The 14,041-nt window shown below is 40.4% G+C and overlaps 2 protein-coding genes across 2 annotated transcripts; both read right to left on the reverse strand.

The window, feature by feature from the left end:
* Positions 1 to 3,566: 3,566 nt before the first annotated feature.
* LOC131315612 (uncharacterized) lies at positions 3,567 to 5,565 on the reverse strand. The gene is made up of 2 exons (XM_058344768.1): positions 5,314 to 5,565; positions 3,567 to 5,210 (listed from the first exon to the last, which is right to left on the reverse strand). The coding sequence occupies exon 2, from the start codon at positions 5,177 to 5,179 to the stop codon at positions 3,869 to 3,871; it is 1,311 nt and encodes a 436-aa protein (XP_058200751.1). The 5' UTR covers positions 5,180 to 5,210; positions 5,314 to 5,565; the 3' UTR covers positions 3,567 to 3,868.
* A 2,053-nt stretch (positions 5,566 to 7,618) lies between these two features.
* On the reverse strand, positions 7,619 to 12,633 carry LOC131315613 (pentatricopeptide repeat-containing protein At2g33680). Its single transcript, XM_058344770.1, has 3 exons — positions 10,228 to 12,633; positions 9,754 to 10,122; positions 7,619 to 7,936 (listed from the first exon to the last, which is right to left on the reverse strand). Exon 1 carries the CDS (start codon positions 12,489 to 12,491, stop codon positions 10,329 to 10,331), a length of 2,163 nt encoding a protein of 720 aa, XP_058200753.1. The 5' UTR covers positions 12,492 to 12,633; the 3' UTR covers positions 7,619 to 7,936; positions 9,754 to 10,122; positions 10,228 to 10,328.
* Positions 12,634 to 14,041: the final 1,408 nt, after the last annotated feature.

Raw genomic sequence — 14,041 nt, forward strand, 5'->3', positions numbered from 1 at the left:
AAACCTCTCATCAGAGGACTACGCGAAAGCCTCAACTGATTCACAGCAATATCATCGTTAAACCGTATCCCAACACCAAACCTGTTTTGACCGCATTATATTAGAAGTTGATTGGGAAAATAACTTTTAGCTTGACTTCAGGTGTTCCATGCCCCCAGTGTGTCCAAGTATCCTAAGTGTGTCTCAGTATCGGATTCAACTAATTGTCCTGGAAGACAATTTTTACAGCGGGAGAGGCCAACAACTACTCAACTACAATACAAGGTTGACCCTAATAACACCAGGATGAAGGCTTAACTAGCAGAAATCAGAACTGCGGAATGGTTTCTGCAAAACAAGGCTCGAGCCCCCTAGCGAAGGAGCTCATCAAAACTGAAGCTTCCAATTTCTCAAAAACTTCCCTAAACACAAATATTGCAGCAGTATATATGGGTATCTAACAAGGTTGCGTCACCATGAAGAACCTGTGACTCGAAAAAGTACGAAATAATACAACTGTGATAGATCTTCTTTTTCCCTGATATTAATGAAAAAACTGTGATAAGTCACTCAATGATAAGCTAGCAAGAAATGCAGCACTTTACAGGAAGCAGCCACCTTGAGACTTGACGATAAGTTGTTCTCAAAATGAAGGGTTTTGTTCGTCAAATGGAACCATGATAGATCCTATATTGTGTCATATGAGGCATCACATGAGAGGATTTCGCGAAAGCCTCAACTGATTCACGGTAATATCGTCGTTAAACCCTGTACCACCACCAAACCTGTTTCGCCCGCGTTATTTTAGAAGTTGATTGGGAAAATAACTTTCCATGACCCCAGTGTGTCAGTATCGGATTCAACTACTTGTCCTGGGAAGACAATTTTTACGGTGGGAGGCTCCAGTGACTTAAAAAGGTGCGAAGCGGAGCGAGGTGCAGGTATAGGGCTTCAATGTGCAAAAGTGAAGTGCAGGTGGCGAAGCGCAGGTGAAGCGTAAAAGGCATGTGCTTCGGGGCTAAGCCCAAGGCGCATTAAGCGTGTGCTTAACCATTAACTCTAGGAAATTTGTGTATTCAATCAGAGCTGTCCATTTTTTAAAGTCTATCCACCTCTGATTGAGATCCAACGCACCAGATCAAAACTTTTGAAGAGACCAAAGCACTGGATAACAGCTTTTACAAAGTCTAATACGATATTCCACTGGCGCTTCTTCTCCTCTTCTCTTCGACTGCATTGGCCTTTCCTTCAATTGAATTGACTCTTCCTCTGCGACGCTTCCTTCAATTAGACTGCAATTAGCCTACTATTCCTTCATCATGTTTCTAATTTCTAAACCTAAACATTCAAACTTCAAAGATAGTTTTGATGGACGCATGGTATGTTCTTTTTGTCATATACGGTCATTTGAATGTCATGTATGATTATTGACGTTCTACCTTTTTGGACTTCAAAGTATGCTACTTGGCATATTACATATGTTGTTTTCAATAGCACATGTCCTATTTGATGATATTGGGTCATTTGGTCACTTGGTAAGCCACATCTACTATTTTTTTTCAATGCGCGCTTCACTTCAATAAGGCATGCACTTCGCTTCGCGCTTCATTGCTTAGTTCCAGGGCCCTTGGCACTTCGATGCACGGCATGCGCCTCGGGCCTTTTAAAACACTGGGAGGTTCAACAACTAAACTACAATGGAAGGTTGACCCTAATAACACTATGAAGGCTTAACTAGCATAAATCAGAACTGTCAACTGTGCAATGGTTTCTGCAAAACAAGGCTCGAATCCACTAGCATGAAGCTCAAAACTGAAGCCTAAAGGTAATCAACTGTCTATAAAAAATCTGAACCTTCTAATTTCTCAAAAACTTCCCTAAACAAAAATGTTGCAGCGGTATATATGGGTATCTAACGAGGTTGCGTCACCTTGAAGAACCTGTGACTCAAAAAACTACAAAATAATAAAACTGTGATAAATCTTTCTTTGTTTTTTGATATTAATGAAAAAACTGCGATAAGTCACTCAATGATAAGCTAGCTAGAAATGGCAGCACTTTACCAGGAAGCAGCCACCTTGAGACTCGACGATAAGTTGTTCTCAAAATGAAGGGTGTGGTTCGTTGAATGGAACCATGAGAGATCATATTTTGCGTCATACGAGGCATCACATGAGAGGATCTTGATTCCAAATGCAGACCATAACTGAGCCAAGAAATGAAACTCACTCTACCTATGTAGCAAGCTAGGAAGCACCGACCATCTCAGAGTACGAATATCAGAGGTACAAAAACTTTGCTACCACATTAGCCACCTTATAAGATCCAAACTTTACCTGAAAGATCAAATGATCAATAACACCAGCTCACTTACCGCAAAACATGCGCAACAATTTGCTTTACAACACTGACAGAAAATTCCCCCCATCTGCGAACTAAACTAGTACTAAGCTGCAACTGAAACTGATAATAGTACCAACCCTAATGGCAATTATAATGTAGAACTATGAAGCACCAACACCTCTAGAGATCAATGTATTGCAGTGTCGGACACGTGGGGATACGTATGAGACACGCAGCATGGCGTGTCCCATTATTTAATTTAAATTTTTTAGAGGGGCACGGCTGGGGATACAGGGGGACACCGGGGGGGTCAAAGTGTAATTTTAAAAAAAATTAGGGGTCAAATTGTAATTTTAAAAAAATAGGGGTCAAATAGTAATTTTTCAGTAGGGTTGTATTGAACATATGGATGTTTGTTTTGTTTGAATGGTATTGGAACTATGGATTTTTTCGCTTTGTCCACATTTTGCCATTTAAACTTGGGAAAAAATTGAAAAATATATATATAAATATATGCGTGGCATGTCCCCAGCCATGTCCGTGTCCCCATTTTTTTAGAATTCCCCTGTCCGTGTCCATGCATCATAGGATAAGACACATGAAAAACTATATCCCTCATCTACCTTCTCAACCTGACTTAACTGTATTTACTGTTGCAGTGGTGCAGAGGATACTCCCACAACAAGCACCCAAGCCCAAACTGAGCAAGTATTAAGATTACATAGGAAACAGGCAAGTGGGTCCCAGCCCCAAAGCCCGTCGAAGTACGTTTAGCTACAAGATTGAAACATTGTTTAGAGTTGGGCAAAGAGCGTGGCCATTGGTGGAGATACCCACAGTACAGTACTTTGGATTTTGGATCATGCAAAAGTTATTTCCTTCAGCGAAAGTTGGGAAGAAAAGAAAAAGGACCGTGTCTCATAGGATAGAGTCCAACTTGATCTAGTAGACCTATAGCTCCTACGAAGAAACAGTGATGCATTGAATTACTTTAGCTTCAACTTGCATCACTAGGTTTATTTCAGTCTCAACAGCAGGCTAGGTGATAATATAAGGGAAGTGCCAATTAATCCTAGAAAATGCATAGCACCAAACAGTAAACCAAAAAAGCTGAAAATCTAGAACTGTCATTCTTTAGTAGTATTCAACTTAATTCCCATGCTAACTGAATTTTTCATTTCCATTTATCCTTCAAGCAGATATATGAAAACTAAGAGGAAAAAGTAAAGAAAGCTGAACACAAATTCAAACATGAAACTGATTTTATTCAGAAAAAAGTGAAATTGTATTCAAGAATAGTTACACATAAAACGTAATCACAGAAATCTACATCCCTTATTCCCTACTATAAGACCGCTGGACCAAAAAATAAACCAAAAAACTCAAAACTAGACAAACTAATATATAACCAATGCCTAGTTGCAAGAACATAGTAAAACACATTTAAGAAACATTTGACCTTCATAGTTCTTCCCGCCACAACATCCCTGTATGCTCCTTACAGTTTCAGGAAATTGAGAATAAATTAATGGTGCTGAGTGATATGTCATCCATCAACAATGAATTGATCATCTTGATTATCATCCTCAACCCGCGTGTCCCCATGAACGATACTGTTAATTTGGTGCAGATTCTGCAGCATTTGCGACATATAGTGATTGCCAGCCGCAGTGTGATCCGTGAGCCCAGTTGGATGACCGGTCCACTGTGAAACAATCCCAAGCATCTGACTTGTAAGGTTCTGTTGTTCATGAAGTATTCGTGTCTGAATTTGACCCATTTCTACTCGATGCTGGCCCAACATCTCGTCAATTCTCTTCTTCCATTCTAACCTCCTGCGGCTCATCCTCTCCTCCCATTCTCTCTCATAAATCAACTCTTCCTCTCTCCTTCTCCTTTGTCTCTCTTCACTCTCGTTCTCCATAGCTTCCCACTCCCGAATCCTTTGCTTCCTCAACTTATCACGTGCCCTCTCCCTGTCTTCCCTGTCCTTCTCTCTCTCTTCCCATTTCTTTTCACGTTCATGCTCTATTTCCACTCGGTGATTCTCTCTTCTCTGCCTCTCCCGCTCTCTCTCCACTTCGCGATGCTCAAATCGAGTTTCCAATTCCCTCAACTGCCCTAACTGGTTCGCAAGAAACCCCCATGCCCTCTTCCCCATCCCCTTCAATGCTTTCCTCTTCTTCCTCGTATCAGACCCACTCGGCTCAACATCTTCATACACAAACCCATCGTCTGCATCCTCCTTCGAAGGGTTAGCACAATTATGGTTATCTTCTCCTTCGTCACCATCATACTCAAAATCCAAACCCATAACCCCATTCTCACCCCCATCAAACCCCACCGCAAAATCACCCTCCCCATCATGACCCAGATGCCCAAACTCAGGAATCTCCATTCCATGACCACTACCATCAAACCCATCAGCAATTTCATTATTATCTAACCCCGCAACCACAACCGAATCACTACTACCAAAAACAAGAGCCACATCCCCAAAAACCTCCTTATACCTCAAGAAATTCGACCAATGAGTTAGCCCCTCAACCCAATCAAACTCCTCCACCCCCGAATCACCCACGAACTCGGTCTTCTTGATCTTTTGCTTGACCAGTGAATACTGATGCCTCATGTTCTGTACCTTGGTCGACACATCTTTCCATGTCCATTGCCACGGAAACGTGATTGGGTCCCGAACATGGTGCACAGAATTCACATACAGGGCAATGGGTTTGTACTTTTTCTCTCTAGTTTTCATTTTTGCCAAACTCCCATCACACACCATCTCCCCATACTTGTCTATTAGGGTTCTCTCTTCTGCCTCCGTCCATTTCTTTCTCCTTGGAGGAGGCATCATTAGAAATTACAACTCTATAGACATTCAAGCCCTAATAGTCAAGACCCAGATAACAGAATCAAAATTAAACAAATACCCATGAATCAAAATACATAGATACAGAAAGAAAGAGAGAGAAAACTGCGACTACTAACCTTAAGAGCTAGAGATTTGCGAATCCTTGATGGGTCGGCTAGGGTTTTGTGAGCTAAGATTTGGGAAGTGGAAATTGGGGCTGAAGGGTGTGATTTTGGAGACAGAATTTTCTCGGGAAATCGAGAGAGAAAAGCGGAAGTGGGAAAGTGAGGTTTGTCGGGACTTTGGAAAGTGAAAAATTGAGTGAATGTTTTGAGGCGAAGAAGATGGATTCTCAGGAAATATAGGGTGGGTAAATCTTAAGTACAGCCGGTTAGTATCAATAAAGCTATGGCTACGTATTAGAATGAAGATATCATATACATATGGATTTTATGGAGCTTAACTCGGGTCATATAATTTGAACTGTCTATTATTTTTTTTAAATAAATTAAGGAGCACTGTAAAAAATCAATTTAATCCCGATATTAGTAAGGATTTTTTCTGAATTTGTGGGAGCAAAACTAATTAACTGCTCACTTTCGCCTCTACAAATTCAAAAAAAAAATCTTACCGATATTGTGTTGAGCTGATTTTTTACAAGGCTCCATAAAAAAATATTTTAAAAATAACTAGCGATTCGAATCATCTTTATGCGACCCGAGGTGAGTCTCACAAAACCCATATGTACATTATATGTACATAGCACTACTCGGTTAGTATTTTAGTTATACCACTTCTAAAAAAAATCAATGCAATGGTTATTTGTAATACCTTATCATATGATGCGAGCTCAATACATGTATTGGTCTCATCCAATGTGAGAATTTTTTCATCTAAGCATTAAAAATGAGACTCGTTTCTATTCATTTGTTATAGTAGTATAAAATGAGCTTTAAAAATCTTCTCTCTTTTTTTTTAACTTGGGTGTTAGGTGTTTGGCTAGTTTAGGCGCATCTCGTTTAATTGCCGAAGATCCAATTCTTCCATCTGCTAACTGAGCGTCATTACTCCTTTAGTTGGACGAGGCTTATCATAGGATACATTGTACCAAGAATCGAGAATATATCTCACAAAGAAGAATAATCTACAGGGTTGCAAGCCTTGTAAATACGAGCAACGCTATGAATACAGATGTTTTTGTACATATGTTAACACAGACATATTCAGAACTGTCTGATGCATATGAATGCCACACAATAAACAGAGAGCTCACACACATCGAACGATTTTATATGAATTTGTGTCCGGATCTATACATGTATCCTTAGCATTTTTGCAAAAAAGTATGTGACCCATTTCATTTAAGAGAGAAACCTGATTGTGTATTGGTTGGAGAGAATGGTTTTCCAGATTCGATGGTTGGCCCAATACCGTTGGAACAAGCTTTAGGCTAAATCTCAAATAATTTATCCATACCTTAGGTCAAAACACAGAATTAACTGTTGACATGGTCATTCTCATTTGATATTTACTTTCATAGTTTCATTGCTTTTACTATTGGGGTTCTTGGACAAGGAGGAATTTCAAACTTTTTTTTTTTTGGTGCAACGGAAATAAAACTTTTTCTCCTTAATGGGGCCATTGGAGGAGGCGTATTTCATTTTTCTTTTCTTTTCTTTTTTTCATTTTTTACCATCTGGGCGTATAGACAAGGGGAGTTTTCTTTTCAATAGGCCATTGAACAAATTTCCCTGATAGTCCGCTGAAAGTTCAACAGAAAAAGAGAAATAAAGGGACTTTCTTAATTAAATTAAAAGAACTAAATGTTTCTATAACAAAATCAAATCCCGGGTTGAACATTCAGAGAACTAGTAATTTCGAAGGAGATAAAACTATAGTGCTCCAGTAACTTACCAAGCAATGACTACAATCATTTTTCAGTTATACGTATTTTTGGCAAAAAGGGACAGTAGAAACCAAGAGAACATAGTTCTCAAGGGTGAAATCCCTTGAATATCCTCATACAAGTCATTGGCCAGACAATTAGGCATTGACATTACCACATGAACCCCAAGACCTGGACTTGTCTTCTTCATTTGCAAATTCGTGCACTTGATGGCTTCTTGAAACACATGATTAAGCATTTTCCAATAAATCTTCCCCATGAGGAACCTAAATACGCAATTTTGCATGAGTTGCACAACAAGGTACCGATAAAAAGAATCGCACAACAGCGTATCGGTTTGAACATCACATTTCTCAAATTCAAGGAAGCAGCGAACAAGAATATTCCATCTCTGAGGGACCAACTCAGCTAGTTCAATTGGCAGGGTCAGTAAAGAATTCCAAAAAAAAACCTCCTAGTAGGAATTCGAAGTTTTCAAGTCAACAGAATAGCAAAGAAGTTTCAGCCCGTGTATCGATAGACAATCTCCCTATTCAAGAATCATGAAAGTGATTGACATGGGAAAAGATCGCAAACCATTTTTCTTTGCACATAGAGTTCGATCTTGTGTAAGGGAAACAATTGTTTCTTAAAATATGAACAGACAAAGTTTCATCAATCATCATAAATGGGACAATTTACAGATGCGCCACTACCAAGAAAACCTACCTGAATAGCCTCCAACCAAAGAGCAATCTTCTCCACTCTCCTTGGCAAACAAGAGATGGGCAAAGATGGATAATGATCAGTATTTTGGTAATCCCTATGATTATTGCCACAAGATGTCAGAAGCTCACAAATCATTCACACGGATCCTGTAATTAAAACAGGAAGGAAATATAGTGAAATTATAAGAGGAAGAAAAATAAATCCTGCCATGAATTAACGGGGGAAAGGGGGGGAAATGGATGAAGAACAACAACATTAAAAGTAACATACAAGTCTATCTTTCCTTCCCGGAAGCCACAAGTTTTGGGTGAGTCAAGGACTTACTCCGTACTTGTCAAAATTGAAAACAAGACCTCTGCGTTTATGATTGGTCCCAATGAGAACCTTAAACCAACACATTCTTTCCTTCCCGGAAGCCAAAAGTTTCGGGTGAGTCAAGGACTTGTCAAAATTGAACACAAGACCTCCGTGCTTATGATTGGTCCCAATGAGAACCTTAAACCAACACAATCTGTTTAAACCTATCTAGGATGATTTTATGGAATCCAGGAAGAGCCAACAACCAACACTACAGTGAAAGATACCTACGGTCACCAATAAGCTTTTGGGGGGAGTATTTATGGTACCATTTGGATCGCAGTAAGCTTTTGGGGTGACTGATTGTGTCAGATCACCAGTAATCTTTGGGTTGACCGGTTATGTTACATCGGATAAGGGACATGGTTCTAGGACATATTGTATTTGCTTCTCAACTTACGCATTGGTTTCCATCCTCTATGGCTGTGCACAGACTTAGAAACAACCAACCGAAGATATAGAAACAACAGGAACATGCTACAAAGACGTCGAGGCGGCATATCTTTAAGCTAGCAAAAACGGCATAATACTATTGCTATAACTTAATTGCTTTTTTTTCCTGCTTTTTCTTCAGGACTATGTTTTGATTTCTGCGCCAGTTTTGTCATTTGCATATTTGATTTCTGTTCATTCTGTCTATGATGTCTTCGACTCTTCTTCCAGCATCTGTTTTAAGACTTGAGAGTAATTTCTCTATTGTTTTCCCACTACCAAACTGTTTGCATGAGCAGTCAGCAAATCTAATTGTAGATTCTTGACTAACTATCCTTTGGAAGAAGTTTTAGCCTATTTGGCAAAATATTTTATTCTAGGAAAAAATCTAATTGAATTCCATTTCGGGGAAATGAAAGGTGCCACCACTCTTGAAATGGGGGTAAGGCCGCGACACGGAAAATTAAGGATGTGAAGAAGTGCGAGCCATGCAGGTGTAATGAAAAAGAAATGACAAGTACCTAATGAGTCATGATACACCATATGAGATAATCATGCTCCATTTGATATGCCCTAAGAAAAGTGTATGTCTTATATTTAGCTCTTGAAAGCATATTCAGAGTAGACTGAAGCCAAAGGTGGAACATTTGCCTGCACATTAAACATCTAAAGTAAGCAAGCCCCCACCCTATAACAAGTTTATGAGACAAAAGGACCGTGATGTACAATTGACTGCCAAACAGAACGCAAAATCATAATACACTGTTAATACCATATGAGAGAGCATCGAGATTGATTAAACTTAATATCACCTAGAAGAACGCCCTCAGGTAAGGATCGCAGCAGGATTATCAAAAAACCAATTAGCCACCAAATAAGAGCCTCCCAGCTCCCCACAAGTAAAAAATAACAAACTTGTATTGCTTAAAACTCTGGACCAAGTTATCCATGGTCCTCTAAAGAAGCCTAGGAACTTATTTATACCTGAAAGTTAAAACTCCCAAACTCCTCAAGCTTAAGACTATTTAGCACATGGAAGTAACATTTTAACAATCAATTCATTTCTATTTAGCCTTCTCAAGCGAATGGCAAAAACAAGATATGTGTGGTTTGTTGTGTGCACAAAGCCGCAAATACGTAAATGAATAAAGACTCAGGACAATACCAATCTTACCATTCTTCAACAAGAAAACCAGGCAAAGAAAAGTTGCGCATGACTGAAAGCACAATTCAGACAGGTTGAAAGTGACAACATCAGCACTAGCCAGTAGCCACTGAGTTGGGGTTAAAGAGTTAAGCGGCTGGTCATCAACATCGAGCAAATCTGTGAAATAACTTCTTCCATCTTGCATATAAATATGACAGAGATGTATTCTTGTCCACCGGCTCAACTCATGCCAACATCACTGTATAGAAACAAATCTTTTGTCCGTCTGTGTGAATCAAAGCCAAAGCCTTTTCCAACTTCCATCCTGCCTTTCCCTGGATGACCGTTTTTATCAGCCCTGTCATGAACCACCCTACAAGGATGAAACTCTGGGATCTTTCTGAGGTTACTTTCCAATCTGACTCTACAATGAACCTTCTTTTTTAAGAACAAATTCAGTAACTCAATTTATAGACTTCATTGTTCATGAAACTTTGGGACCTTTTTCATGTTAAGACTCATGTATCAGGGGAAACGGAGTTACTTGCCAATAAATGGGCTCGATAAACGCTTGGTCCAGAGACTAGAATTTCTTCATTATCTCAGCTTTCCAAGTCAGCAGAAAGTAAATCAAAAACAGGTTTGTAACCTTCATCCATGATCAGCTTGCTCAATCTTTGTACCTCTGCACGTATTTGTTTATCTTGTGGATGCATTTGGTCCCCAGCAACAAACGCATGAATCTGACTCTTCATCTCAATCCAGCTGCACCCAGGCTCCTTATTCACCCCCTGAAGGTTCATCATCCCCCTCACCCGTTCCACATCTCCCCTCCTACCCAACACAGTATAGATACTAGACAACAGGACATAGGCAGATGATTCTTTTGAGCCCAACTCCATTAACTTCTCCCCTGCATAGGCTCCCAAATCATAGTTTCGATAGTTCCTACAACCGCTTAATAAGATCTGCCACAAACATAAGCCATGTTCAGTAGGTGTTGATTCGATAAATTCTTTAGCTTCTGTGAGCTTCCCTGCACGACTCAAAAGATCAACCATGCATGCATAATGCTCTACTCGTGGGACTATACGGAACTCATTGGACATCATATTGAAATAAATCCAACCTCTTTCTACCAAGCCCATGTGGCTACAAGCAGAGAGAACGTTAACAAAAGTAACATAGTCCGGCTTTGTTCCTTTAGACAGCATCTCCTCAAAAAGTTCAAGAGCTTCATTGCCATATCCATTTTGGGAGAGCCCAGACATCATAGCATTCCATGAGATTACATCCCGTGTGGGCATCATCCTGAAGACAAGGTTCCCATCATTAAGACTTCCACATTTTGCATACATACTCGAGAGAGCACTTCCAATTGGAATTTCCAGACTAAACCCGTACTTGACCACCCGGGCATGGATTTGCTTTCCCTGTTCTAAAGCAGCAAGGCTTGAACAGGCTTTTAGAACACTAGCCATTGTAAGCTCGTTTGGAAAGATACCTCCAATCTGCATTTTACCATACAAGACAAGAGCATCTTCATTCTCCCCATTTTGCACATACCCTCCAATCATCGAAGTCCACAAAACAATGTCAGGTTCTTGTAAAAAGTCGAACCCCTTCCTAGCATCGGCTACGCAACCACATTTTGCATACATGTCAACCATAGCTGTCCTGATATAGATTTGAGATTCAAAGCCCAGTTTTACCAAAGAACCATGCACCTGCTTTCCTTCTCTAGCAGCACCACTGTCGCTACAAGCATTGAGGACTCCAACAAGGGTGAACTCACTAGGTTTCACCATAGAACGATTCATCTTCGAAAACATTTCCAATGCCATTTCAGAATCCCCGGATTGCGCAAAACCAGTGATCAAAGCCGACCACGAAATCGTATTCTTACCACTAAGCAACTCAAATGTTTTGGCAGCATCATCTAAGCTCCCACATTTCCCATACATGGTCACAACCGCATTTCCAACCGCCACAACTGATAGAAGCCCGCTTTTAATACCAAGACAATGAATTTGCTTCCCACTTGCGATAAATTCGGGCATGGCAAAAGCACTAAGAACACTAGTCAATACAAACTCATTCAAACCCTCCTCTCCCAAACCCACCATCAAATTAAAAACCCTCACAGCTTCCACGCCAAGCCTCTGCGCCGCGTACCCAGAAATCATAGCAACCCAAGTAACTGAATTCCTCTCAGGCATTCTATCAAACACCTTACGTGCATCACAAACAAGACCCAGTTTACAATACATGCTAACCAAAGAGCTACCAACGTAAACATCGCAACCACAGCCAAACGCCAATGCCAGCGAATGCCCCTGCTTTCCGGCACCCAAGGGGTTTTTTCCCAAGTCCGGCACGGCGGTGAAAACCCCCGTGAAGGTGTGCCCATTTGGGTAAACATCATTTTCGTTTGCTTCCCTCACCATGCGTCGGAACAGGTGCATTACAGAGGCGGAGTTCTGGGGCCCACCCAGTTGGGAGTGGGCATTGATGAGGCAGTTCCAGGAGACAGCATCTTTGTATTTGATTTCTTCGAAGGCTAGCTTGGCTTCGGTTAGGCGGTGGCATTTGGCGTAGAGGTTGACGAGGGGGTTGGCGATGAAGGGGCAGGAGGAGGAGCCGGTTTGGATGATTTGGGAGTGGAGGGTTTGGGCGTGTTTGAGGTTCTTGTGGTGGGTGCAGTGGAGGAGTTTGGTGAAGAAGGAGCGGGAGGGGGAGGGTGACGGAAGTGGAAGGTTTGTCATCAACAATACCAAGCGCGTGTGTGATTTGGGTTTTAGAATTGGTTTGGTTTTGTACGAGGAATTGATGGAATTCGGTCACATGATTTTTGGCATGGTAAGAGGTGACGCAGCGGAATTCACAAGAAATTAATTGCGTACTAATCAAACGAATGATAGAACTCGAATCCACAAGCAAATTTTGTGCACAAGAAAAAAAAAAAGAGAAAAACTCGTAACATTGTTGATGTAAAAGTTGCATAAACATTATATTACAATCCCTTTTATAGAAAAAATGCATATCCCTAGCAAAATCTTAACTCAAAAACAAAAAAAATTTCTAAAATTTTGGAAAAAATAATAAAATTGAAAAAAAAAAAAATCGTGACTTTTCACAAAGTTATTAACGAAACAAATATTTATCTGCCTCTCCCGCTCTCTCTCCACTTCTCAATGCTCAAATCGAGTTTCCAATTCCCTGAACTGCCCTAACTGGTTCGCAAGAAAACCCCTCTTCCCCATCCCCTTCAAAACTTTCCTCTTCTTCCTCGTATCGGACCCACTCGGCTCAACATCTTCATACACAAACCCATCGTCTGCATCCTCCTTCGAAGGGTTAGCACAATTATGGTTATCTTCTCCTTCGTCACCATCATACTCAAAATCCAAACCCATAACCCCATTCTCACCCCCATCAAACCCCACCGCAAAATCACCCTCCCCATCATGACCCAGATGCCCAAACTCGGAAATATCCATTCCATGACCACTCCCATCAAACCCATCAGCAATTTCATTATTATCTAACCCCGCAACCACAACCGAATCACTACTACCAAAAACAAGTGCCACATCCCCAAAAACCTCCTTATACCTCAAGAAATTCGACCAATGAGTTAGCCCCTCAACCCAATCAAACTCCTCCACCCCCGAATCATCCACGAACTCGGTCTTCTTGATCTTTTGCTTGACCAGTGAATACTGATGCCTCATATTCTGTACCTTGGTCGACACATCTTTCCATGTCCATTGCCACGGAAACGTGATTGGGTCCCGAACATGGTGCACAGAATTCACATACAGGGCAATGGGTTTGTACTTTCTCTCTAGTTTTCATTTTTGCCAAACTCCCATCACACACCATCTCCCCATACTTGTCTATTAGGGTTCTCTCTTCTGCCTCCGTCCATTTCTTTCTTCTTGGAGGAGGCATCATTAGAAATTACAACTCTATAGTCATTCAAGCCCTAATAGTCAAGACCCAGATAAAAGAATCAAAATTAAACAAATACCCATGAATCAAAATACATTGATACAGAAAGAAAGAGAAAGAGAGAGAACTGCAACTACTGACCTTAGAGCAAGTTTATCAATAAAAAGGTAAAAAATCTTGTGAACAATACACATTTTTTATTTTATCTACTCATTTTTCTTTCAACACTACATTAACACTATCTATTTAACCTATTATCTATTAAAATATTATTACTTTTATTTACTTTTTTCTTTTTTGGGAAGAGAGAGAGAGAGAGAGTGAGAGAGAGAAAGAGAAAACAATAAAAAATAGGGTGGCT

This window comes from Rhododendron vialii, chromosome 2a, assembly GCF_030253575.1.
Source record: "Rhododendron vialii isolate Sample 1 chromosome 2a, ASM3025357v1".
NCBI classification, from domain to species: domain Eukaryota; kingdom Viridiplantae; phylum Streptophyta; class Magnoliopsida; order Ericales; family Ericaceae; genus Rhododendron; species Rhododendron vialii.

Coding starts and splice junctions, on each gene's coding strand:
- LOC131315612 (XM_058344768.1), bottom strand. CDS start 5,179: ATGATGCCTCCTCCAAGGAGAAAGAAATGGACGGAGGCAGAAGAGAGA.
- LOC131315613 (XM_058344770.1), bottom strand. CDS start 12,491: ATGACAAACCTTCCACTTCCGTCACCCTCCCCCTCCCGCTCCTTCTTC.